We start from the raw sequence: 24,910 nt of genomic DNA on the forward strand, positions 1-24,910 counted from the left end.
ACAGACTCTGATGGTTACTGGAGGGGAGTGGGTCGGGGGATGGGTTAAATAGGTAACAGGGATTAAGGCGTGAACTTGTGGTTAGCACTGGGTGTTGTATGCAAGTATTGAATCACTATATTGTACACCTGAAATTAATATTACACTGTTAACTAACTGGAGTTTAAGTAAAACTTTCAATAAAACTTTCAATAAAACTTTCAAGCTGCAGATGATCTCAAACTTCAGTTGGCATTAATTTGTCAAAATAAACTACAAGTTTTAGAAATCACCTCATTTGCAGTACTATGGCTATCATTTATACTATGACTTTTTAGAATGCACTTATCCTAAAGAATAGCTGTTAGCAGATTTCTCTCAAAGGAAATTGAGAAAGTTCCTGGACTGATACAGAACCACTAATTCCTTGAAAGTATGTAAAAGTGCAGCAGGAACCCATCTGAGGTCTATAATGAGCAATGAACTAACCATCAGTCAGTTTGTATAGCCTAACTATACAAATGTAGCCTTGCCAAGATAATGTATGGAGAGAAATACTGTCTCTGTCCAGTGGCTACTTACATTTGAGTCAGAATTCTATTGTAGGCTCTGTGGCTGAAGAAAAACTCAAAATTTGGGGAGTTTTTCACAGAATATTAAGGTGATCAGAGTATGAGAAACAGGAGCTTTAAAACTTGCTATTGCTATTGTTTCTAATGAAAAAAAAAAGGATGTTGAAAACTAACTTTTTCATAGGATTTTCTTTCAATAAAGCTGAAACAAATTCTGTGTATAGTACATTGCAAAAAAAAGCAAATTATGTAAAATAGTTAGAACTATATTGAAACATGATACTTTTATACTAATATTTGTAAGCATTAGTGCTTTTGCCGTCCGTCCGTGAGTGCAATTTCCAGATATGAAAACACTCGGACTAAGTCATTAAGGAGTATCAGAGACTAGGATGAATTGGAAAGATACTATCCTAAAGGCATTTAAATTATACACACACACACACACACACACACACACACACACACACACACACAACTGCTTCTGTGTTCCATTTAGCCCACAATTGCCAAGTTTGTGATTTAGAAATGTAATGGAAGACAGATGAATGTGGTGAAGAGCCATTTGCCTCATATTCCTTTTTCTGTATTTTTCTGAGGTCTCTTTTCACTTAGGGACAGATCAGTAAACTTAGTTATTAACTATTAATTTTAACCAATTAATAACCAGTAAGTGGTTATTAACTATTAGTAACCATTTCAAAATTCACAGTGCCCAATTTTCATTGCAGTGTCCTTACTGTTGGGCTCTCTCCCTTCCAGCCCCCAAACTACTTTCTCCGATATTCTTGGGCTTCTATGTGGTGATCTGGACTACTAGGGTTTGTCCTGGACAACATTCTCAGGACAGAGGCAGAACCCTGTGCTGCAGACATTCTCTGGCAACTGGACTTTTTCTCCCTCTTCTTCTTTTCACCTTACCTATTAAAAAAGAGAAGGGGTCTTCTAGTTCTTTTCTCATGTGGGTTTGCATCTGTTTTGCCAGGAAATAAACCAACCTCTTCATTTAAGTAGCAAAGATGGGGCTGGGAGAGGAGCTATCCTAGAGCATCATTTGCTGCACTCATTTTTCTCCTTTGCCAATCTCCCTAATAGTTCAAAGTCAAAGTGCATTCTATTTTTACATTTTTTTTCCCTGTGGGGCACCTGGGTGGCTCAATTGGTTAAGCATTGGCTCAGGTCATAGTCTCAAGGTTTGTGGGTTCGAACCCCGTGTCGGGCTCTGTGCTGACAGCTCAGAGCTTGGAGCCTGCTTTGGATTCTGTGTCTCCTCTCACTCTGCCCCTCTCCTGCTCGTGCATGCTCTCTCTCTCTTAAAAATAAATAAACATTTTAAAAAATAAAAAAAAATGTTTTTCCCTGTGGAGACTACCAAGTATTGTCTATATTGATGTTGGCTCTGTTTTATGACCAAGGGACTAATACCAAAATCGGAATACTTTTGAATTTCTCACATTCTACCTAACATCAGTAATCACCAGCCAGGGAAGAAGTTTAACCAATGACATTAAGTTGAAGAATTCAGCACTCCTTTCGCAAGCCCTTGAATTTTAAGTTATAATTATATCTATGTGGAATCATGCAATTTCTATAACTTAGCCAAGTAGTGTCCCTTGCATTCAGCCCAAAAGCCTTTCAAATAGTAGCCTGTGCCAGATGTTTCTTAGGAAGTAAAACATATAATGTACCTAATTTTGCAAAACTACACAATAGGTAGACATTTCTTTCTCACCCCAGCTGGTGATCAGTTTATGCCCTGAAGCTTGGAGATTTATAGCCCTTGTAATTTTATCCTAAACAGAGTAATTGCAGATGCTCTTCCATTGCTATTATTTTAATTAGTGATGAAGACTTTGCCAAGATGTCGAATTTCAAGGTAATGAATTTCATCTGGGTAAGATCTGGTAGGTAGTTGTGGTCATTTTAGGATAGCTATTACCCTTGAAAATTATTGTCTTATCAATTTTGGAGTTTTTATTTACTTAGGAATTTTACCCCAGCTTATTCTAAAATTATTTAGGAAATGTCATGCCACTGACAAATCATTAAGTCTCTTTCCCAAAACATCAAAATCCAACAAAGAAGTATATACCTTGTTACTGTAAAGGTAAATGTGTTTTACTATTATTAAAGGTTATTGATTTTTAACAGATAAGTAGCACAAAATAATCAATGTACATAAGGGTATAAAATAATTTTCTTGAATTTAATATCCAGGAAAACTAAATTATAATTTAATTGATTTTGGTTTACTCTCAGCAGACTTTTAATCTTGTTGAGTGTGGGTTTTCTTCTGTATTTTGATATTCTATGGAGAATTGAAAAGAATTGCTTAGGTAGAGTTCGGTTGTAGGAATTCTCTTCTAAAGAGAGGCCTCTCATCAAAGATCATGATCTTATTTTTGTAGAAATGAATAAATAAACTTTTTTAAACCCTTGGTTTTTAAGAATAGAAATCACAGTGTTTGTCACAGTTAACTTACGGCCACGGTGTAGTTATTTCATTATAATAGCTGTACCTTTTAATCACCGTGGATTTTCTTTGATGTTCATGTTTTTTTCTCGGCGGAAGTGCAAGAATTCTCCCATCATCTTCTGTTTGTCCTGGCCATGAGTACTTGTGGTAGGGTATAGAATAATCACCAAAACAAATGGAGCGATAGTAATAGGGAAGATGTTTGGAGCCCAAGTGCTGATCTTGTTCCCCCAATTCATATGATGAACCCGACATTAAAGCTAACTGGCTATGAAAGCTAACAAAGTGAAACTTGCAGGAGATAGCCAGTGTGACTGTGCTGTTGTACATTCTTCTGCTGAGTCCTTCACTTTATCTTTAAGGAAGACATCATCTGGTCCAGAATCCATAGCCAGGCTACGTAATAAATAAATAAAAGTGATATACCTGAAAAATAAAGGAGAAAGAAAACTCCAAAAAGAAATTTGTTACTAACTTGTTTCAGGGGAAACCTGACTTTTGAACACAATTAGTAGGTTTAAATTGGACATGATCATCTAGCTTCTATATTGAATTTTATTTCGCTTATTCTTCCTCAATAGCACAAATGTTGAAAATGAGGAGAAGAAATTTAGCACAGGACATTATCTAACCAAGTGGAGCTGAGAATTTGTTTAGCAGTCCATTTTCCCTGTATGAGAAACTGGAGAGAAACTTAGACTCTGCTTCTACTGATCTGAGTATGTAAAGGCCAGAGAGCTCATTTAAATTTTTTTTATGTTTATTTATTTTTGAGAGAGTGAAAGAGAGAGAGCATGAGTGGGGGAGGGGCAGAGAGAGAGGGAGACAAAGAACCTAAGCAGGCTCCAGGCTCTGAGCTGCCAGCACAGCCAGACGCCGGGCTCGGGCTCGAACCCCGGAACTGTGAGATCATGACCTGAGCTGAAGTTGGACGCTTAACCAACTGAACCACCCAAGTGCCACAGAGAGCTCATTTTAGGAAGTTATATTTAGACTAAAGCTATATGCAAATTGTGGGGTTTTTTTTTGTCTTATCAAAATATAAGAAAGACTAGGCTTATAATGCATCTTAAATTTTGATATATAATTTATGAATTTAGGAAAGCTTAAGCATTTGATATGCTTAATACAACAGTTTGGTAAAGAGTTATGGATTTGAAACTTTCTCATTTGCCAGTTTTGGCAATTTGGATAGCTCTAGGGAAGAAAATTGGTAGACAAACCTTGCTTTAGTGTTCAAGAAAAACAAAATTACTTGTGGAGAAGATTCAAGTTACATATCTCATTATAATTTTATTAAATAGAACTATAATGAACTACATAATAATAATTGACCATTTGAACTTTATATTAGTAGTCCTTCTATGTGATTTACCATACATTTTCACTTCTAGTCAGTTATTTTATTTTTATAACCACCATGTTAGGCAGCAGGGCAAATTTTATTATTCTCATGAATGGAGAATAATAGTAATACACAGCTAATATGCAGTAGATTTTGAGGCCTGTTATTCCCATTATATCTTATGGCTCTCCTCATATTAATTGCATTTAAATAAATTTTTATATATAATCCATGAAGGAAAATAGAATGTGAAAATGTAAATAACAACATGCAAAATTGGGTAGGGGAGTGTTTGACCTACCCAAGATCAAAGCAAGCAATTTCCAGCCTTAAAAATTTCAATAAGTATAAATTATCACATTAGCAGTAAAAGGAAGAAAAGGATCAAATAATAACCTAAATAGATTTGTGAAACTGTAAAGCCATTCATGATAACTAGCAAACTAGAAATAGAAAACAGTGTGTTTAACATGAGAACAAATGGCTTTAGAAGCTGCAGCTGTGTGAAAACATTATACATCACAAGTCCAAGGGACTCTACAGGCTAATGCTAAAATTAACCCATGAATTTGGAGGAGTCAGTGGATAGAGAATAAATAAAAATTTATTGTGTGTCCATACACTAGTCATAAAACTAGAAAATAAACTCTTAAAATGGATACTATTTACAATTGAATAACTAAACATCAAATGCCTAGGTATATTTCTACCAAAAGGTGTGTAAGTATTCTCCACAGAAAACTACAAAACATTTCTCAGAAAAATCAGACTTTCTAAATAATTGGAATGATCTACTTTGTTTATGAATTAGAAATTTCAAATTTTAAGAATGTGAGTTCTTCCCAAGTTAATTTACAATGGAACCAAAATTAAAAAATTAGGTGAATTTTTGGAAATTGATGCATGAATATTCTGAATGTATAGTGTGATGAAGATGAACTTGAAGAAGGACAAAGTTAAAGGCTTACACTACGAGGTATCCAGATTTACTATAAGGCCACACTAGAAGAAAGTGTCCTATTGGTGCAAAGGTAAAAGAACAATATGGTAGAATACAGGTTCCAGAAACAGACCCAGAATATAAACATGTCCTCTTGGAATAGGATAAGAGAATGTATTGGAAAATACTTGGTACTAAGTCAAAAAATGATACGTCAGTGATTGGATATCTATACTAAAAAATAATCTTGATCTTCTATTTACAACATATATAGAAATCAGTTCCATTGTATTATAGATGTAATTGCGAAAGGAATACAAAGCTTTTAGAGAAGAATGTATGAGAACACCCGATTTATTCTGGAATTGACAGAGATGTTTTAAATAAGATGCAAGTACCAACCATGAAAGAAAGAGTTCATAAACTGTCCTCTTTTAAAATTAAGAACTTCCATTGATCAAGACCCCATTAAAGGATGAAAAAATAAGCCATAGCTTAGGGAAAAATACTTAGGATACACATATCCAGCCAAGTTCTGTCATCCATAATAAATGAGGAACCCCTAACAAAACAATAAAGGCAGGCAGCCTAATTAAGAAAAAAAATGGCATAAGACTTGAAAAATCCACTTCACAAAGAGGGCTATACAAATGGGCAATAAACATATGAAAAGGCAACAATATAATAATCATAGAAATGCAAGTTAAAACCACCTTGACTTGTCTCTAAATACTTATTTAAATGGCTAAAATTTAAAAATATAGGTAAGAATGTAGAGGAACAGGAACTCTCAAATACCTCCGTTGGGAAGGTAAATTGGTACAGCCATTTAAAAAATGTTGGTACTGGGGCATCTGGGTGGCTCAGTCGGTTAAGCGTCTGACTTGGGCTCAGGTCACGATCTCACTGTCCGTGAGTTCGAGCCTGGCGTCGGGCTCTGTGCTGACTGCTCAGAACCTGGATCCTGTTTCAGATTCTGTGTCTCCCTCTCTCTCTGACCCTCCCTCGTTCATGCTCTGTCTCTCCCTGTCTCAATAAATAAAACGTTAAAAAAAAATTTTTTTAAATGCTGATACTGTCAACCAGAGTTGAACATATTGAATATATGATTTCACTTCTAGATGTCAAGAATTAGTGCATATGTGCACCAAAATATGTTAACATTTTATATAAAATGTTAATAACAGCTTTATTCATAATAGCTCCCCCACAAAAATTCATTAACAGTGGAATGAATAAATTGTAGTTTATTCATACAGTGGAATGATATATGGCAATATAATGAATGAAGTGTTGCACACAAAAAATATGGATGAATCTAAATGAATTAATATTATGCAAAAGATGCCAGACTCAGGGGTATATATAGTGTGGGATTGTAATTATCTGAAGATTGAAAATAAGCAAAACTTGTATGCGGTTTGGTGTTAACTTAGAGTGGACAATGAGGGAAGCTTCTGAGGTGATGGTTATTTTTTCTATATTCTCGTCTAGGTGCTGGTTATGTAGGGTGTTCATTTATAAAGAACTATCAACTCATAACCATGTATGTAAATTGCACCTTAATAAAAAATTTAAAACGAACGGAATTAATACAGACTTTAATGAACAGAAAACACATTTGCTACCATTTTACAAAGGATATATACTAATTACGAAAATTTTGCATTTTTCAATCAAATAGAATTAAGGTGAGTGTTGAATGTATATTCCAGATTTAAACAAATAGAGCAATATTTCTTTAAACATATTTTGCCATTCAGATGTTTTAGCAATTTTGATAAGCTTATTCTCCTTGTATTATGTATATAGATGTAAAGCTGTGTAATTATCTCAGAAATCCAGCAATCTATTTATATTTGTAATAAGCTTAAAAAATTATCCATCCAACAATTTATTAGCCTATCAGAAGTTCCAGTGGTTGGTGTTGAATCAGTCGCCATACGTGAATCTTGTAGTGACTGCCTCTGATGTGAAAAGAGGAGGCAAGCAGGACCCGGCGGCCACTGTCATGAAGAACAAACATTACTGTGCCATTACCACACCGACTGACAGCTCAGAAATAATTGTGCAGAAATAGAACCAGAACAGCTTTAAGAAGGAAAAAAGAAAAAAGAACTTGGTAACAGGCAGAGATGTGTTGTTTTATTTGCTGTGTTTTGTTCTGTGTTTTGCTAATTTATCTCACACAAATAATGTCTCTAACAGAAGAGCTTTTTTTTTTTTTTTTTTTTTTTTTTTTGGTCAGTTGAATTCCTGCTAATTCAAATAGAATTTTTCAAAGTGAACATTTTTTTTCAAAATCACTTGCATGATCAGCTAACAGCAGACGAGTTACTCGTTTAAAAGTTATTAACTAGGAAAGTTTTGTACTTAACAGAATAGGACATTCATAATATACTTAAGTTTATATTTAATCATTATAGAGAAGCATGTAACTATCAAATTTTTTCACTATTTTAATAATAGGCCTTTAAAATATAATCAATAAATTGTCAAGTGAATGAATAAATGTATTTCAAAATAGAGATGATGGTTTAATACATCTGGTACAGTTAACATACGCAGAAATTTAGTTGGGAGCTCATGGCATATCTTATCTCACATTAGAATTGATTTTTCAGTGGATATTGACGTGTTATAAGTTACTTCACATACTGACAGAAATCAAATGTTTTATACAAAGTAAATGAATTATTTAATAGTTTTAAAAATTCATTTATTAATGAACTTGTTGCAAAGAAGCTTCAATGCTTGACTCTCCATCTTTAAACTGTTAGTTTCTGTGCAATATACTATTAACTTTTATAAATCTAGTACCTAACACAATACCTGAGTCACCGTGGTAATTTTATATTGCTGCCATAAGAAATTAGTGTGAACCTAGAAGCTTAAAATAACGTTAAGTTCTTATCTCACACCTCTGAATGTTAGAAGTCTTAAGTGAGTCTCACCGGGTTAAAATCAAGGTATTGGCAGGGCTGTGTTCTCTGGAGGCTCCAGGGAAGCATCTTTTTCAAATTGTTGGCAGAATTCAGTTTCTTGTGGTTGTGGGAACTGGGTCCCTGTTTTCTTTCTGGCCAGGCAGAGGGTCATTTCTACCTTCCAGAGGCTGTTTGCATTCCTTGACGTGTAGCCTCCTTCCGTCTTCAAATGGGGAAAAGGAGATGATGGGTCTCAAGTCTTGCTCTCACTTTAAATTTTTCCTGTGTCTTCCTTCACATCCTCTGAACTTCCACCAGGAAAAATTCTCCAGTTTTAAGAATTTATGTGATTAGATTGTCTCATCTAGATAATCCAGAATCGTCTCTTCGGCTCAAGTTCTGTGCCATCAAATCATATTTGCAAAGTCTCTTTTGCCATGAACAGTAGCATATTCATTCTTTCCCAAAATGATAGCTCTAATAGTAATCCATCCCTTCTGAGGGGCTGACTTGATCACAGATGCCTGGAAGAATGGATAGCCTGCGCAGACTTCAGATAGCTTCTATGAATGTCATTTTATTCAAATTCAAACTCATGATTTCTTCATTTGGGGGAGTCCAGGTTTCAGCACCTAGCTACATATGAACAAATAGATTTCCACATGAGGGCTATCCTCAGACGAATGATTGCTCCAAGATCAAAGAAAGGTAAAAACTGGTCGACACTGAAGATTTAAGTGAATGTAACATTTCATTCCTGGAGGCTTGCCCGCCCTTCCTCCCTCCCTCCCTCCCTCCCTCCCTCCCTCCCTCCCGTCTTTCTTTTCTTTTCTTTTCTTTTCTTTCTTTCTTTCTTTCTTTCTTTCTTTCTTTCTTTCAGGAAAAATTGAGAGAAAAAAACATTTATGATGGAGGAAAATTGGTCTGACGTTGGCAAGGGTATAGGGGGTAAGAGTGGCACTTGGGAACTGGGACAAAGAAAGGATGAACATTGTGAAACCGAGTAGCATTGCCTTTCTTATCTGAAGAGAGAGCAGTATATAAAGTGTTGTTTCAATTTAAAAAATACTGTACTTGTCCATAATTAAGTCATTGAAATACATGGGAAATTTATTACTGCTTTGTTCAAAAATCTTTGGGATAAGTAATTTGAATGCTGCTATTGTATTCTTATTTACTACTTTAAGTTTTCTTTTAAAGCACTCATATCCATCTGCAACCATGAAGATCCTCTATAATTTTTAAAAATCAACTTATAGTTATTTCTTGTGAAGCTGTCTTACTTTTTTTTTTTTTATTTTAATCTCCCGAGTTGTGAGAACACAGCTTAGCAAAGTGTATAAAGGCAGCAAAGCAGGTAGTTTATATTTCTGTTAGTCTTCCAAGGAAAACCTACAAGTAAACTGGAATATAACACAGAGAGATTATACACTAAAATGCTTTTGCAAACTAGGATTTAAAGAACTGGAAACCTTATTATTTTTCTCAGTCAAAATGTAAATGGATAAATTTTTATGTTTTTATGTTGTAAAAACGAATTGTGAAATGTTTCTCTACAGAATGAAAACCAAAAAAGTCCCTAAAATGCCATTCAACTGTAATACTCTGAAAGTCCACTTATTTAAGAACTTTTGACACAAGTAGATACTTTAATGGAAGTAAAAATTATTAAATTTAAACCCACCCATTTCTTCTGTCCTGTGTCAACAAGGCAGGAGTATTATGTAGCTTCATTCACCTGTTGATTCATTCAATAATGTTTACTGAGAGACTACTATGTACTGGGGCAAGAAAACCAATAAGGCACGAAAAGTTCACAGAAGTGAGGAAATTAATATAGAGATATTAACTATACTAAATAATGGTGATTACAGTGACAGATATAAACATAGTACAGTATTACAGTACTGACTGTGCATTACCCAGTACCAGTTTTCCGAGAAAAATTAAAAATGCTAATCTTTACACCTTTCACTATGTATCAATACATAATACAGTATTTACTATCAATGAATTAGGAATTATTTCAGAATAACATTATAAATGCCAAGTTTATTGCTTTTGTGTCATGCATCCCTCCTAAGATTTCAGCTTGTTCTACATGTTATTCATTCTTTGGCTTTCTTCATATCTTTATTTTTTTAATATTTATTTATTTTTGAGAGAAAGAGAGAGAGCAGAGGAGGGGCAGAGAGAGGGGGGGACAGAGGATCCAAAGCAGGCTCTGTGCTGACAGCAGAGAGCCCAGCGCAGGGCTCAAACGCATGAAGAGATCATGACTTGGGCTGATGTCGGACCCTTAACCCACTGAGCCACCCAGGCACCCTTTTCTTCACAGCTTTAAATAGATTAAACATATAATCTCTGTATAAAAATATTTTGTCATACACTTTATTTGTCATATATCATAAAACCTTGGTTTGTGAATGTTATTTGTTCCAGAAACATGCTTGTAATCCAAAGCACTTTGATATACATCACAGCGAATTTCTCCATAACAAATAATGGAAACTCTGATGATTCATTCCACAACCCAAAAATATTCATATAAAATGATTAAAATAATGTAATGTAATAAAATAATAAAATACAGAATATAAAGAAAAATTAAATTAACCTGCACTTACCTTTGAGAACCCTCGTGGCTGCTGTGAGGGAAACGAGAGAGGAGGGTTATTATGTAGGATGACTTTCACTATCACTAACAGAATCACTGCTTTCTATTGGCTCAATGGAATCTTTTTCTTTTCACGCAACTTAATAAGGAAACTATCCCATGACTCTTTTGCTTCCTTTTGAGGGTTTTGCGGAAATGTGACATTGCGTTGTCTTGAAACAGATTCATAGCTCGCACTGCTACAGCCTTATTCGGGTGGTGCTTTTCTACAAAATTTTGCACTGTTTCCCCACATTCTACACATCTCCCTAATCTCATTTGAAGTGAGGGATTCCTCCACCTTTTTGTCCTCCTCTGCAGATGAGATGCAGACATAGACTTCTTATAAAATCTTGCAGTTTTGGCCACTCGCATACCTTGCTCATACTTCTTGATGATTTCCTTCTTAACTTCCACCATAATCATCTCCTTCTTCTTACCACCTTTCTTTTCAACCTTTTTCTACATGGGAGCCATTATATGTGCTCACACGGATGTTGACTCTACTCCAGTATTAATAATAAACTCTTGCCATATATTGTATTTAATGTAACTGGCAATAAGGCATCAAAGGAAGGGGTCTATTTCTGCAGGAAGCATGACTTAGAATGAAGCAAAGCATTCCTAAGCTTACTCTTGTATGGAAAAGCAAAGGACTGTCCATTTTTTGAAGTGACAAAAAATACACTAGTGCCAGTTGTGGGCACCTTCCAATGTTCTGAAAAGTTACTGACTTCTGCCAAACACTGCAGCCTAAGACTGAGCATCTGAGCATGGGAGACAATCACTCACAATCTCAGAGCAAGAGAGAGAGAGAGAAACCATTGGCTCAGTTGTGATCACATGGCATTCAGTGTCCCGTACTACTTGCATTGCAAGACGTCGCTCATTTATCAAGTTAAAGTTTTTATTAGAAATGTTTGCTCATCTTGCAGGATGCTTGCAGAACAATCCAGGCTTTTATGTACTTTACTTACTTCAACAAACTTATTATATTAGCACTCTTTTGCCTTTCTAGTAGGCTGGCATGGCGTATTGATAAAGAAACAAAGGGGCGCCTGGGTGGCGCAGTCGGTTAAGCGTCCGACTTCAGCCAGGTCGCGATCTCGCGGTCCGTGAGTTCGAGCCCCGTGTCGGGCTCTGGGCTGATGGCTCAGAGCCTGGAGACTGTTTCCGATTCTGTGTCTCCCTCTCTCTCTCTGCCCCTCCCCTGTTCATGCTCTGTCTCTCTCTGTCCCAAAAAATAAATAAATGTTGAAAAAAAAATTTAAAAAAAGAAACATAAAATGTCTCTAATCAGCCTGACCAGATAGACCAAACATTTTCAGTTTCATTCATTCATTTTTTTTTTTTTTTTTACCACCACTATCCAAATTAGTATCTGGCCAACATCAAGTGAATTGTGCAATATACATCTCATCCTTCTTTCATGGTATTGGATTTCCATGAAGTGACCTATACTGTGAGGAAAAATACATGGGCCACTCATTATATCCAAAATGTTTTTCATTCTTTGAGACGCTTCTATTTCTATGCCATAATGTAGGAAAAGGTGACTTGGAAAGAACAATAGTTTGAGAAATGATGGGAAGGGAAGTTAGTATCATCAGGAGAACCATGATAATAAGGGAAGTTTAGTTGAATGAACTCATGTTTGACAAACATAACAAGGATGAAGCAAAAGGAAGAAAAGAGAGAAGAGGGAAAAAAAAGAAATAAGTTGAAGAAGAGCAAAAATGAGAAGAGACAATAAGACATAGAGGGAAATAACCATGAATTTAGTAAATAATTATAATGACAGATTTCTTTAGGCTCTCATTTGCCCTGACCATGCCTTGTTGATATGCGGAATAAATCTTAGGGTTGTGGCCATGGGGAACCTAATGTTGTAGAGATGTTCCTCTATAGTTGTTTGATGTTTGACAAATTTCAAGGGTTTTCATTAAAACCCTGGAAAATGTGTAAGATCTAGGAACCCATCCATTTAATCATTTTAAGGGAGAACTTTATCATTGATGACTATATGGAATCTACATATCTTCCCATTTGAGTTTAGTTTGCCTCCCCATACGTTTAATTCCTAGTTATTGTATCTTTCCAAGTCTCATCGGTACTTTTCTTCATGTGCTGAATTATGCAATATTTATCATTCTGTTTCTATCTTGTCCACTCAATACTATATTTTAAAATCATTCTGTGTTGCTATAATATATAGCTGGTGCATCTCTTCTTATCACTTTATGTCTTTCAGGGTAGGTGACCACCACATTTTACTTAGCCATTCTGCAAATGAATGGACATCTATGTCACCTGCAAAATTAAACGTTAACTTACCAACATAACGTTAATTATGGACCCCCAAATCAGAAATTGCAGTAGAAAAATGAACAGACTCTAGCTTCCTATAATTCAGGACCTACACGAACCACATTTAATTGAAGAAGGTGTGGAGTAGATACATTCAGGCATTATTTATGGTATCTTAACAGCTCTGACAACTCTGTGCAAAGTTATTGTGTCCATTTTGAGAGTGCTTTAAGAGCTCACAACCATGTCATTATTTTAAAGGACTTGGAGACATTTTTGAATTATTAATGGGCTATGTCTCCTTAGTATGTACCTCTGTTGGAAAAATATAGAGCAAATGCTTTTCAGCAGTCTTTCTCTTTGGGCAGGTATATGTACAGCCAAAATAGATCTTGAATGAGAGATCTAAATTGAAACTTTGTCTTGCATGATACGAGTATATTAATTAAGGGTCAGAGCCAGGGTCAATAAACTTTTTGTATAAGGGAAAAGATAGTGAATATTTTAGGCTTTGCAGTCCACTCAGTCTCTGTTGCAATTACTCTATTCTTCCACCACAGAACAAAAGCAATCATAGACAGTATGTAAATGAATGAAGTGATAGTGTTCCACTAACATTGATTTACAAACACAGGCAGTGGGCTAGATTTGGCTGGAGAGCCGTAGTTTGCTGAGACCTGTTTTAGAAAGTGATTTTTTTCCATACTGGGATTAAGTTATTTGGGGGAGTAGATATGATGTGTCTCAGGATGAGTATCTATAGAAAATTGCCTTTAATCTTATTTCTACCTGAGGGGTTCCTGGGTGGCTCAGTCGGTTGAGCATCTCACTTCGGTTCAGGTCATGATCTCACAGTTCATGGGTTCGAGCCCCACATTGGGCTCTGTAATGACAGCTCAGAGCCTGGAGCCTACTTCGGATTCTGTGTCTCCCTCTCTCCCTGCCCCTCCCCTGCCCTCTCTGTCTCTCTCTCAAAAATAAATAAACATTTAAAAAATTAATCTTATTTCTACTTGAGATACATCACTAAGGTTTGGACAGTGCCCTAATATGAATAACAACATCGGGTGATTAGAGATGCTCATGATCTTTTATTTATCAGTAAGGGGAATATCTAATTGCATATCTAACTGAGAGAAGTAAAAGAGAAAAAGCATTAGTAATAATTCTATCCATAAAGATATTTTACTAGAGTGCTAATGATTTATTGTACTTTTCATACTTGGCACCTCTGAAAATGAGCCTAATGTTTTCTGTCCCCACGTTCCCAAGGAAAAGACACTGAGACACTGAAGCATATGTATATGTATTTTTAATTTCCAAAACTCTTTTCTCTGTGAGCATCCAGTTTATTTTTGAAATACTTATATATTTCTATAGAGCTGAAATATATTTCTATATTTCAAAATGAGAGCATTCACACATATCAATCTGGAATCTTAAAGGCCCTATAATTCACATTCAAGACTAGGAAGTGATGTAGTCCCAGAAAAGGTATTAGGCTGAAATCAGATTGTATTCTAGCCTTAATGCTGTTCTCTTCCTGTGTGACCTCAAATAAGAAATTGATTTTCCTAGCCCCCATTTCCTCATTGACAATGTAAGCATGTTTTAAAAGTTTTTGTTCTTTAAAGACTTGCAACGCATTGTTAATACTGTCTGTTTGCAGTATAAAAATGGCTGTAGTTGTGAAGAGGGGCTTTGATTTTCTACTTCATGTACCTCTCTATTATTTGCATGTAATTTAATCAGCATGCATTATTTGATAATAAATCAATTTTTAAAAGAAATATTCAAATCCTGGTATAGCATGGATGTGACAATGACATTGGCATAAACATTTTCAAAATTAAACATTTTCTACAAACATAAGGTGAGATCAGGTTACTTGATGATATCAATAGGAGGTTATAAAATATCAGATATTTTCATTTTTAATGGAGTTTACTTCATTTATGCTATAACGTATGTATTTGAACGTCTTAGATCAGTCTTTCATTTGTAATAAAATGTCTAGATACTGCTCTTACAGTTTCTGCATTTACGTAGTGCATTATTACTTTATGATAAAGTTAGTTGATAATTCCTTAACTCTTTTTGCTGATGACCTTTTAAAAGCTGCATAATTAGAATAAGTTGTGGTTATTGTATTGGAATCTCTATCCCATGGGCCAACAAGGCAGCACATTAATTCTCTGCATCACCCACTCCATGTGCAATGCCATCAGCACAAAGATATTATTCTTTGTAATTACATAAAGAAAGGGTCTATTTAGTGTTAACTGACCTTTCTGTGACTGATCAGCCTTTTCCACCAGTGAAGTAGAAATGTATATCATTAAAATGTGAGTAAATAGGAAACCTTTCTAAATCTTAAACTATTCAAATCAGTAGGTGCATATGAAGAGGAAATTGTTCAGTCTTTCACATGATATGGTGACAAGAGTAGCAGACTTTATATATTTTTAAATAGTGACAAATTGAAATATAAATTATGAAATTAATTTATGAAAATGCATAGAAATATTTAACAAGGAAGTTTTATGCAAATATGTTTCTGTTTAACAATCTTAATATTAGAGGACACATTAAACTCAAGTATATATTCAAGGTTAAAATTTCAAGTTTATATAATAAGTTATAAATAGACTTACAGGAATTATTACTACTGTGGATTATCAATTACAGAGGACGTATATGTAGTGTAATTATTTAAATCATGTATTTTAACTTGGAAAAATTCATTGGGGTATATAGATTATGTGACACCAACTTTTACTCTTTTTCTTTTCTTTTCTTTAATTTTTATTTAAATTCTACTTACTTAACGTACAGTGCAATATTGGTTTCAGGAGTAAAATTCAGTGATTCATCACTTATATATAACACCCAGTGCTCATCATAACATGTGTACTCCTTAATACCTATCATCTATCTAGTCTTTTTCTTATTACATATTTTTTTTTTACTCAGTTATATTAGATACTTGAGGGGCATACGATTACATGGAAGACAGCTGGTCAGATTAGAAATTCACTAACAAATGTAAGTGGCATTTGTATAGCATTTCTTAAAGCCGCTGAGTAGTTATAGGAGAAACGCTACAGTCAACATGGAGGTGAATGTTACATTTTTTAACATACACTCACATTAATCATGGGCTTTTAATATTTAATGAGCATTTGTGTTTCTAGGACAGAGTTTTCTCTGCTGAAAATACATACAGGGCCCTGTGTATGAAATATTTTCAGAATCTGTTTTAAAAAATGACTCTTCCTTGGAACTTTGCTCATGACTTTCACTGGAACTGATCTCTCATAGAACTACTATCATTATTTGGATATGTCTTTTATCCTTCTTCATGTATAATGTATTCTGATGTAGTTAGCTTTGTGAATGCCTCAATTCCCTTATCTGATTGCAAGTTTCTTCAGCCCTGAAATTGTGTATTTTTTTCAGGCTAGTATCAATAATTCTGCATCAAATGTGTATAATGAATAGCATCTAAAAATAATAAGGAACAAACAGGGTTAATACAGAGTATTAATAGATACTCAATGGATACTTCTGAATTCTAAGAGGCAATGTTATAGTATCCATTGGTAAACTTAGAGTAAATCAACAGTAGCTACATTTGTAACCCCATCAAGAAGCTAAGATAAGCAATCTTGTATGTAGTCATATATGTGGGTAGTAAGGTGGGGTGGCTAAAAAAGTATTCCCCTGGACTCTGTCAGGGGCAGGTTTTATTTGACCTCTCATAGTGTCCCTCAGAGCGCATATACCAGTTGCTTGGTAAGCATTTCTGAATAAATTAGTGAATAGAGAGTATTTTGTCAAACAGGATAATGTGTACAGTTTGAGGCATGTAACAACCTTGATGCAGAGGACTGATTTGTTCATTTAAAAATCAAGAATGTTCAAGACTAATTATCAGAGAACTCCTGTTGGACAAGAGACTGGTTTCCATGGCAGCACAGACAAGGAAGTGGGTCCTGGGAGAGTTAAAACAGTTATTTGCTCCTTTGAGGCTTCAGGGTATCGACACATATCATTCTTACAGACTTGCTTCTTGGAAACACTGGGGAGAACTCTCATTTTCTGTAGTAATTGGTGTATAGATTTTAAGGGAACAGCAATACAATAATGCTTCTATGCACGTAGTAGGTGATGTAACTAATAGAGTATATGCTTTCTCCATGTCTGTTACATTGTAACAGAATCGGCATGTATTTTCAGCATTTATGTTCACCACGTTAATTCCCATGAATTGAAGGGAATGCTTTTGAAGTGACAGTGTTCACAAAGAGACTTCAAGCCTCTAGATCTCCTTTATTCTAAAGTCCATCCCCTGCACATTCCATGAATCAGTATCAGTTCTATTGCCTAATTTAATAATATCAAAGTGTCACTGCATGCAAAACTACCAATCCAGTGCCCTAAACTGGCAGATATGTGCCAAAGGCATGTGTGGGGATTTAATAGTACGCTATCAATGGTTTTGTGCAAGAGCATATGTGCAAGGTCATATGCTACTGAAACGTTGGTGCTTGGAACGGAGCATTATTTATGATGCTCTGCATCGGTGGGATTCTAAATATGCGGGTATATTTCATTGTTTGCATAGTAATATGTTAAAGCCTAGAGATAACAGAACATTTAACACAATCTATGAAAGCCTTACTCACAAGTCATAGGTAACAACAATCTAATAGACCTAAAGGGACTATAAAACCATTCCTCTGGACTGACTCATCCAACTTTGCTCAAATATATATTGACCTCATGTAGCAGGAAAAGTTTTGATCCCTGCCAAATAAAAGACTGCTCTAAGACTCAGATCACTGATTATTTTTCCTGTGAAGTCTTTTCTGGCCTACTCCCCCATCTAGTGGAATGAATTCCACCTGGTAGAATCAATTCCAGGTACTCCAAGAAACACTTCCAATAGATGTGTTTGCCTTTCTGCCTCCTCTGACTCTACCCTCTAATCCCTGGTGAAAAGGGGTCACATTCTATTCTCATTAATCCTTGGGGTAGTTGTGAAGCTGGATCCAGAGAATAAACTTACTACGGGTTTGCTAAACAAATGGTTGAATGGACAAGTAAGTAAATGAATGAAAAGCTAGGCATGAGGACACTCTGGAGTAAATTGATCGATAAATACCACAATACAACTTGTGTTTTCTGGGGGTTCTGGCAGGAAGTCGATCCTTTCCAGCCATGAGACCACAGCGAGTGTGATACAATCTGTGTGCCAACACGGATACTGCCGGCACTAACAGCCAGCAAAGCCCCAGCAGGCTGCAAACAAGTGAGGAGTAAGCTATTAATAGCCAAGAATCAGGAGATGACAGACAGATCATCGGAAAAGATCATTGGAGGTAGCCACACATAATCATATCAGGATGGGACATTTAGAATTAGACCTGGGTCAAAAGATGACAAGTCTCTTACAATACATGACTGAAAGAAGGATTTAGCCCCTCTGCCTGACAAACTGGATCCAAATGCCCATATTAAGAGTAACTGAGGGTATAAACTACACATTACTCTAAATGTAGATATAGACACTAGGACTATTTTAATAACATTAAAGTATTTGTAAATAGCTATGTAGGTCTTTTACACATACATGTACAGTGCAAGTACCTTAAACCATAACCATCTTTCTAGAATATTTGGATCAAGTTTCTTTCTTATAATACAAGTTGTATAATCTCTTTTGTGATTAATCCATCTTAATTAAAAAAAAAACTCAAATGTATTTAGACTTTCTCTCTAGGATAAGTGTCTATGGCAGGACCTCCATAGGACTCAATGCAGCATTACTCTGCTACATCAGCCATAATCCAGAATTGTGCTGGCCTCAGCTGTAAAAGTCTGTGCACTTGGGCTTTTGGTCTTGTCAGTGGATGCATCAGGTCTAATCAAATCCTAGAATATGGAATCATGTGGGTAAATGAAAAACAAAAACAAAAACAAAAAAACAAAAGACAAGAGACTGATGATATGTAACCCACACACCCATATTACAATAAAAAGGTATCTTCCAAGGGGACCAAGTTCTAATTTCCTTCAGCAGTCCATTTTATCTATGTCAACAAGCTATGTGTTAGTTAGATTATAAAAAGACAGTTACTCGGTGGAAGTAGGCTTAGAACAAGGTGATTCTGTTACTTGTTTTGATTCTTTAACATCATTAGCTTTTATAAAGACAGCACTGAATAGTGTTGAGTGCTGGCTCATGTTTACAAAGGAAATATATTGGATGGTGAAGAGTACGCAATCTGGAGCCAATCTGCCTGGATACAAAACCCAAGTCCTCCGCTTACTATGTGTGAAATCTTGCACAAGATACCTGATGTTTCAGTTGCCACGGTTGCATAATAGATACCCCCAAACATGATGACTCACAATTCTGTGTGTCAGAAATTTGGACAGGACATAGCAGAGCCTGCTTGTCTCATGTCTCACTTTCTGAACTAGCAGCTGGATGACTTAGAAACTAGGAATTGGAATCATCTTCAAATGACTCATTTACTAATGATGGATACTGTTTTCTGACACCTGAGCTAGTGTTGTTTGCTGGAACACCTACACATATTTCTCCATGTGGTCTCAATTCCTTACAATATGGTGTCTGGTTCCAGGGATGAATGTCCCCCAGAAGAGGTCCAGAGGTCCAGGCAGAAGCTGTGTGTGTGTGTGTGTGTGTGTGTGTGTGTGTGTGTGTGTGTGTGTTTGAAATAAACTGGCCTCTTTAAAACTAGCTTTTTTAATAAACTAGCCTGGAAAGTCACATAGCATCCTTTCCACCATACTTTATCAGCTGGTGAAAACACAAGTCTAGCCAGGTTCAAGGGAAAGATAAATAGACTATGCTTCTTGATAGGAAGTAACAGGGTTCTGGAACAACTTGTGAGAATGAAATATTTCTGTGGCCTTTTTTGGGAAAATACAGTTTGCATTACCTGACTTTTCTTGCCTTTGTTTTCCTGTCTGTAAAATGCGGATAATAATGTAACAACTGAGATGATTGCTATTGTCTCAGTTCTTTCCATTGTGTGTGGAATTTATAAATTAACATTCAAGTTCAGCCCTATTTCTAAGTCATTGTCTTTGTATCACAGGGTGAAACATTAAAATAGATGATCTATAGTTTTCTGCAAAGAGAACTCGGTTCTCCAATTATAATTCCCTACTCCTTAGTTGCCTACTATGAGAGGGAAAGACAAGGGGAAGGGTGAGAAAAATAAACTAAAAATGGAGAGAATGGAGCAAACGTTGAATATGAAATCCATGTCTTAACGAGTAAGAAAGTTCAAGTGAAAAAGAATATGGAGAACTACTATTTGCATGCCTTGGGGTCTCAATCTCCTTCAATATTCAGCATTTTTGCTGACAGAAACTATGGTCTCTCAATACTTTGGGAATCATGGTGTAATTAGGTAATCCCAGAAAAACGCTGTGTACAGTCTCAAAGGGTTCACATACCTTGTGAACATCAATGATGGACCCAGAGAAAAAACTCTTGCTGAGGCTGGACAATGTAGTGTGTCCTTAGAATAATGTTCATTACAAAAAATGTTGTGCGAGTGCTCTTTATAGACTTCTTTCAAATCTTCACCTCTCAAGCGGTGTACCAAGCAATACAAGTTCTGTGTTCTAATTATATATTTGTGTGATTTGTAGTATAAATCCTTCACACAAGACCACAAATTCTTATGGTTCACCATTATATCCCAGAACTTATCACATAGTAGTAATTAAATTCGAAGTTTTGAATAGGTAATTAATGAAAATGAATGAATGAATGAATGAATGAATGAAGTAACACTGTAAACTCAGAGCACAATTATTTTAACATGCACCAATTGTAATCACGTTTTTCTTTAATGGCTTTAGGAACACATTGTTTTTCAAGTTCACATTTAGCCAAGACCTTAAGTAGAAAGATTCTATAGGTAAGATTCAGCTGGATTTGAATTTAAAAGTATGTGTGTCATCTTACTTCTCTTATTAGTTTCTGCTTTCTTCTCACTTTTTATTACATTGCTGACCCCCAACTTTTGTGCCCTTATTAAATATCTTCTACCGCTAACCAATTATAAGCTTGTCAATGCCAGTAGTGGTTGCATTATTTCCCTCGGACATATGTCCACTGGTATCATTTCCTCTTTGTTTAATTCACATGTATTGATAATATTGGTTAAAATTAAACAAGTCAAAGTTGTAAGGTGGACCCACAGTTGTAAGGTGGAACAAAAAAAAAAACATTTTCAAAAAGTGTCAGTAGAATATCATTATTTAAAATTTTTAAAAACCTGAAACTTCATTGCACATGTGAAGGTCACTGACCATCAGGAATAGGTAGTACATTGGCAAATACTTCTGTAAATTCATTACTGAGAAATGATCATGTAAAATATCATGACTGATGTAACAGTTTTTTGAAGATTCATCAACGTAACTGTACAATTTGATTTATTGGTATCTAATTAAGGCATATAAAGCAGTAAGAACTGGTATCATACAGAAATTGAAAGTAAACTGCATATTACACAGTTTAGCAAGGCATGAAGTACCAAATATATCCTCAATAAAGTGCCATTTAATATGTTCAGTGCAAATCCCACAACTTTTGTAGCACTCCTCTCTAATGCAAGGTTTATTTATAAGAGCTATCTAGGGCTTGAAAGAAATGTGAGAAGTAGAATACTTCAGATATCAGGGTTGTGTTTATGCTAAACCAAACAAACAAAAACACTCAACATGGTTCGTCTTCCCACTTTCAGTAGAATATTGGTCAATGATCCATCGTCATCACTTGAGGCTTATATTTTAATAAGTTGTTACCATATCAGAAAGAACTGTAACCATTTTTTTCCCAAAAGCATCCCCATCAAAGTAAAAGATTCCTGGATACTTGGTCCTCCTACCAAAAGATAATTCTATGTGATTTCAGATAAGTTTATTAGATTAAAGTTTCTAAAGTTTGAAATTGCCGTGCCAGAATTAGGACAAGGACATTTAAAATGGTTCTCAGTTCATCATTTTGGCTTTTTGAAGAACAGCTGTGGCATACTATTCATCATTAGAGATCAATATGGATACAAGGCTTTCATGAGAAATATGTTTGTTGACCTTAATAAATCTTTAGCTGTGCAAATACAGAAATATTTGTACAGGCAATTTTCTGCTGAATTACATTTCATCTATGCACATTCTCATACCGCAGTATATTTTTTAACAACTTATACTAAAGGTTTGATGTGATGGCAGTTTTCCCAAAGAAACATTTTTAATTGCTTCACAATGGTTGTTTTTGTATCTAGTTATTTAATCATCATTATCGTCATCATGATTAATTTACATTTATGTGTTTTGAAACTTTTTGCTACTGTAAAAATTGTTGTAATGAATAAGGCTTTTGCTTAAATAAATTTACATAAAATGAATTACTAGATTAACAAGTTTGAAAATATTAAAGGCTGTTGATAAATTCCACATTTTTTGAAGCACCAGAGAAAATTATATGTGCTAGAAATGTAAAAAGAATCAACAACTGAACTTGAATTCATACATCTCATTTAAAATGATAGGTAGCTCCTAGTTTGCCAATTGGTAATATTACCAAAGTTATATTCTAAGGGGTTTGTATTAGATTTAACATATATTTCTTTAGTCATGAGGGGATACTATAAGGTCCTCAGGTGCTCACAGATTTAACCTTTAATATAGCTAAAGTATACTAGGAGCAAATAATGGCTCTCCCATTGTGCTTCTAAATATTGAGTTCCTTGTCTTTGTCTTCACTCTTTAATTCTCTATTTTCAGTGAGTGCCACCACTCTGAACCTCTTGAAAATGGGATTCTAAGCTTCCAAGGGTGTTCTACCTATTTGAGCACTGGGGAAAGGAAAAGGGGATAGGAAACTGGAAGAAAACCTCTAGGACGCCGGGAAGAGCATCTCAGGACTGATCCTTCCCAAAGCATTATGGAGGGAAGTGTGGGAAAGAGGGAGAACAAAAATCAGACAGACTCTGGTAAATCAGTGTTCAAAAAAAAAAAAAAAAAAAAAAAGGAAAGAAAGAAAGAAACCAGGTACGTCAAGAAAGAAAATTATTAAGTCCAAGGAGGATGTTGGTATCAGAGGAAGCACCTTTTTAACTTTAATATTTTTCTACAATATATAATATAATCTTTGTAGATGATTCAAATGATGTTGAAAAAATTCAAGGAAATTGAAAGGACTTTAATTAAATATATATATATTTATTTATCTTCTAGAAAATACAAGATGATTCACTCGAAGAAAATTTGCGTTTAGCTCAAGAATATCAGGAATTACAGACTACTTTCTTAACAGAAAAGGACAATTATTTCAATCTATATGATAGACAGTTATCACTTGATGCTTCAATTCAAGCTAAGAAACAGGTAGGTTTTCATATTTTTTTCCTAATAATGATTTATTTGACATGCGTGCTGCAGAAAGTAACAAGCGGTCAGTCATGGGCTTTTATATGACCGACGGTGGTCCTTTGTATGCCACCAAATGGCATATTCCCTCCTTGTAAATTTTTGGTGAATATTTTTATCAACTTTGAAATGAAATTTTGAATGGATATTTGAGAAATGAAAAAACTTAGTTTCTCATCCACCATTTCATACTAATTCGTTCTATTATGACCTGGAATACCAAGTTTTTGTAGTTAAAGATTTAAATATATTATCATAGATTTCAAATTTCAATTCTAAATATAGGTGAGTTTCCACGATATGCCTCAAAATCCTCTTCATGATGTATGGGCTCCAAATGTTTGTTTCTATTTTCTTAATAAATAGGGGTATTAATTATAAACTTAGAGAGTATATGACCCTCTGTGTTTAGTGGAAATCACTAGAAATTCTCACATATTTTGTAAAAGATTCTGTAATAATAAAAATAGAAAAGTAAAATACACAATACTCCGCAAATGGAAGAGGAAAGAAAAAGCTCCACTTCGAGTGTTAAGATACAGCCACTTCCTCTGTATTCTTCTCCAGATACTCATTGACAAAAACAATTATTTCCCTTGAATTTCTGTATCTTCCCAGAATTTAGATTTCAAAATTTGGAGGTATGCTTGTTTTTTTAACAATGCACCTAGTCATAAGAACCGGTAGGCTGCTAATGAATCCTTTCTCGTACAGTCATCACCCATATTACTCTACTGTAAATTAGTAGTTTAAAATTCCAGTGCTGTATTTATCCCTCCGTATGGTGGAATATTGGAAAGACAGAGGCCAGGATTTGAGTGCATTTCTACCAGTTACTAGCTCAGTGATCTTGGCAAGTTATGTATCCTTTCTGGCCTCAGTTTTCTCGTCTGTGAAATAAGATTTACCTCAGAGGAAAACTGATAAGTAATAAGAAGGAGACATCCATAGTTATTTTTGAAAATAAAGAGATACTATGCAACTATAAGTAACTATTGCATTCATCTGGTATGCTGCTTATGTTTGCCATCTATCTGCTCTCCTGAGAGTTAAAGCTTCTGAATATATTGAGAGAGAGAGAGAGAGAGAGAGAGAGAGAGAGAGAGAGTGTGTGTGTATTTTTCTCTTAAAAATTAGTAGCACGATGAAGGCAGATTAAGAAATAAATGTGTTTGTGAACAAATTGATAGTACAACTATATGCCAAAAGCTTGGTGTCCTCAAACC

The 24,910-nt window shown here is 35.1% G+C and overlaps 1 protein-coding gene across 1 annotated transcript in view; it reads left to right on the forward strand.

Annotated features, from left to right (window-relative positions):
- CCDC178 (coiled-coil domain containing 178) overlaps nt 1-24,910 on the forward strand; it is a 435,616-nt gene that overhangs the window by 274,348 nt on the left and 136,358 nt on the right. Inside the window, exon 18 of the mRNA XM_040478494.1 lies at nt 23,493-23,642. Coding sequence (XP_040334428.1) covers nt 23,493-23,642 — 150 coding nt within the window. The remainder of the gene's footprint in view (nt 1-23,492; nt 23,643-24,910) is intronic.

Source organism: Herpailurus yagouaroundi, unplaced genomic scaffold, assembly GCF_014898765.1.
Source record: "Herpailurus yagouaroundi ecotype Mexico unplaced genomic scaffold, PumYag 142, whole genome shotgun sequence".
Classification (NCBI taxonomy): Eukaryota; Metazoa; Chordata; class Mammalia; order Carnivora; family Felidae; genus Herpailurus; species Herpailurus yagouaroundi.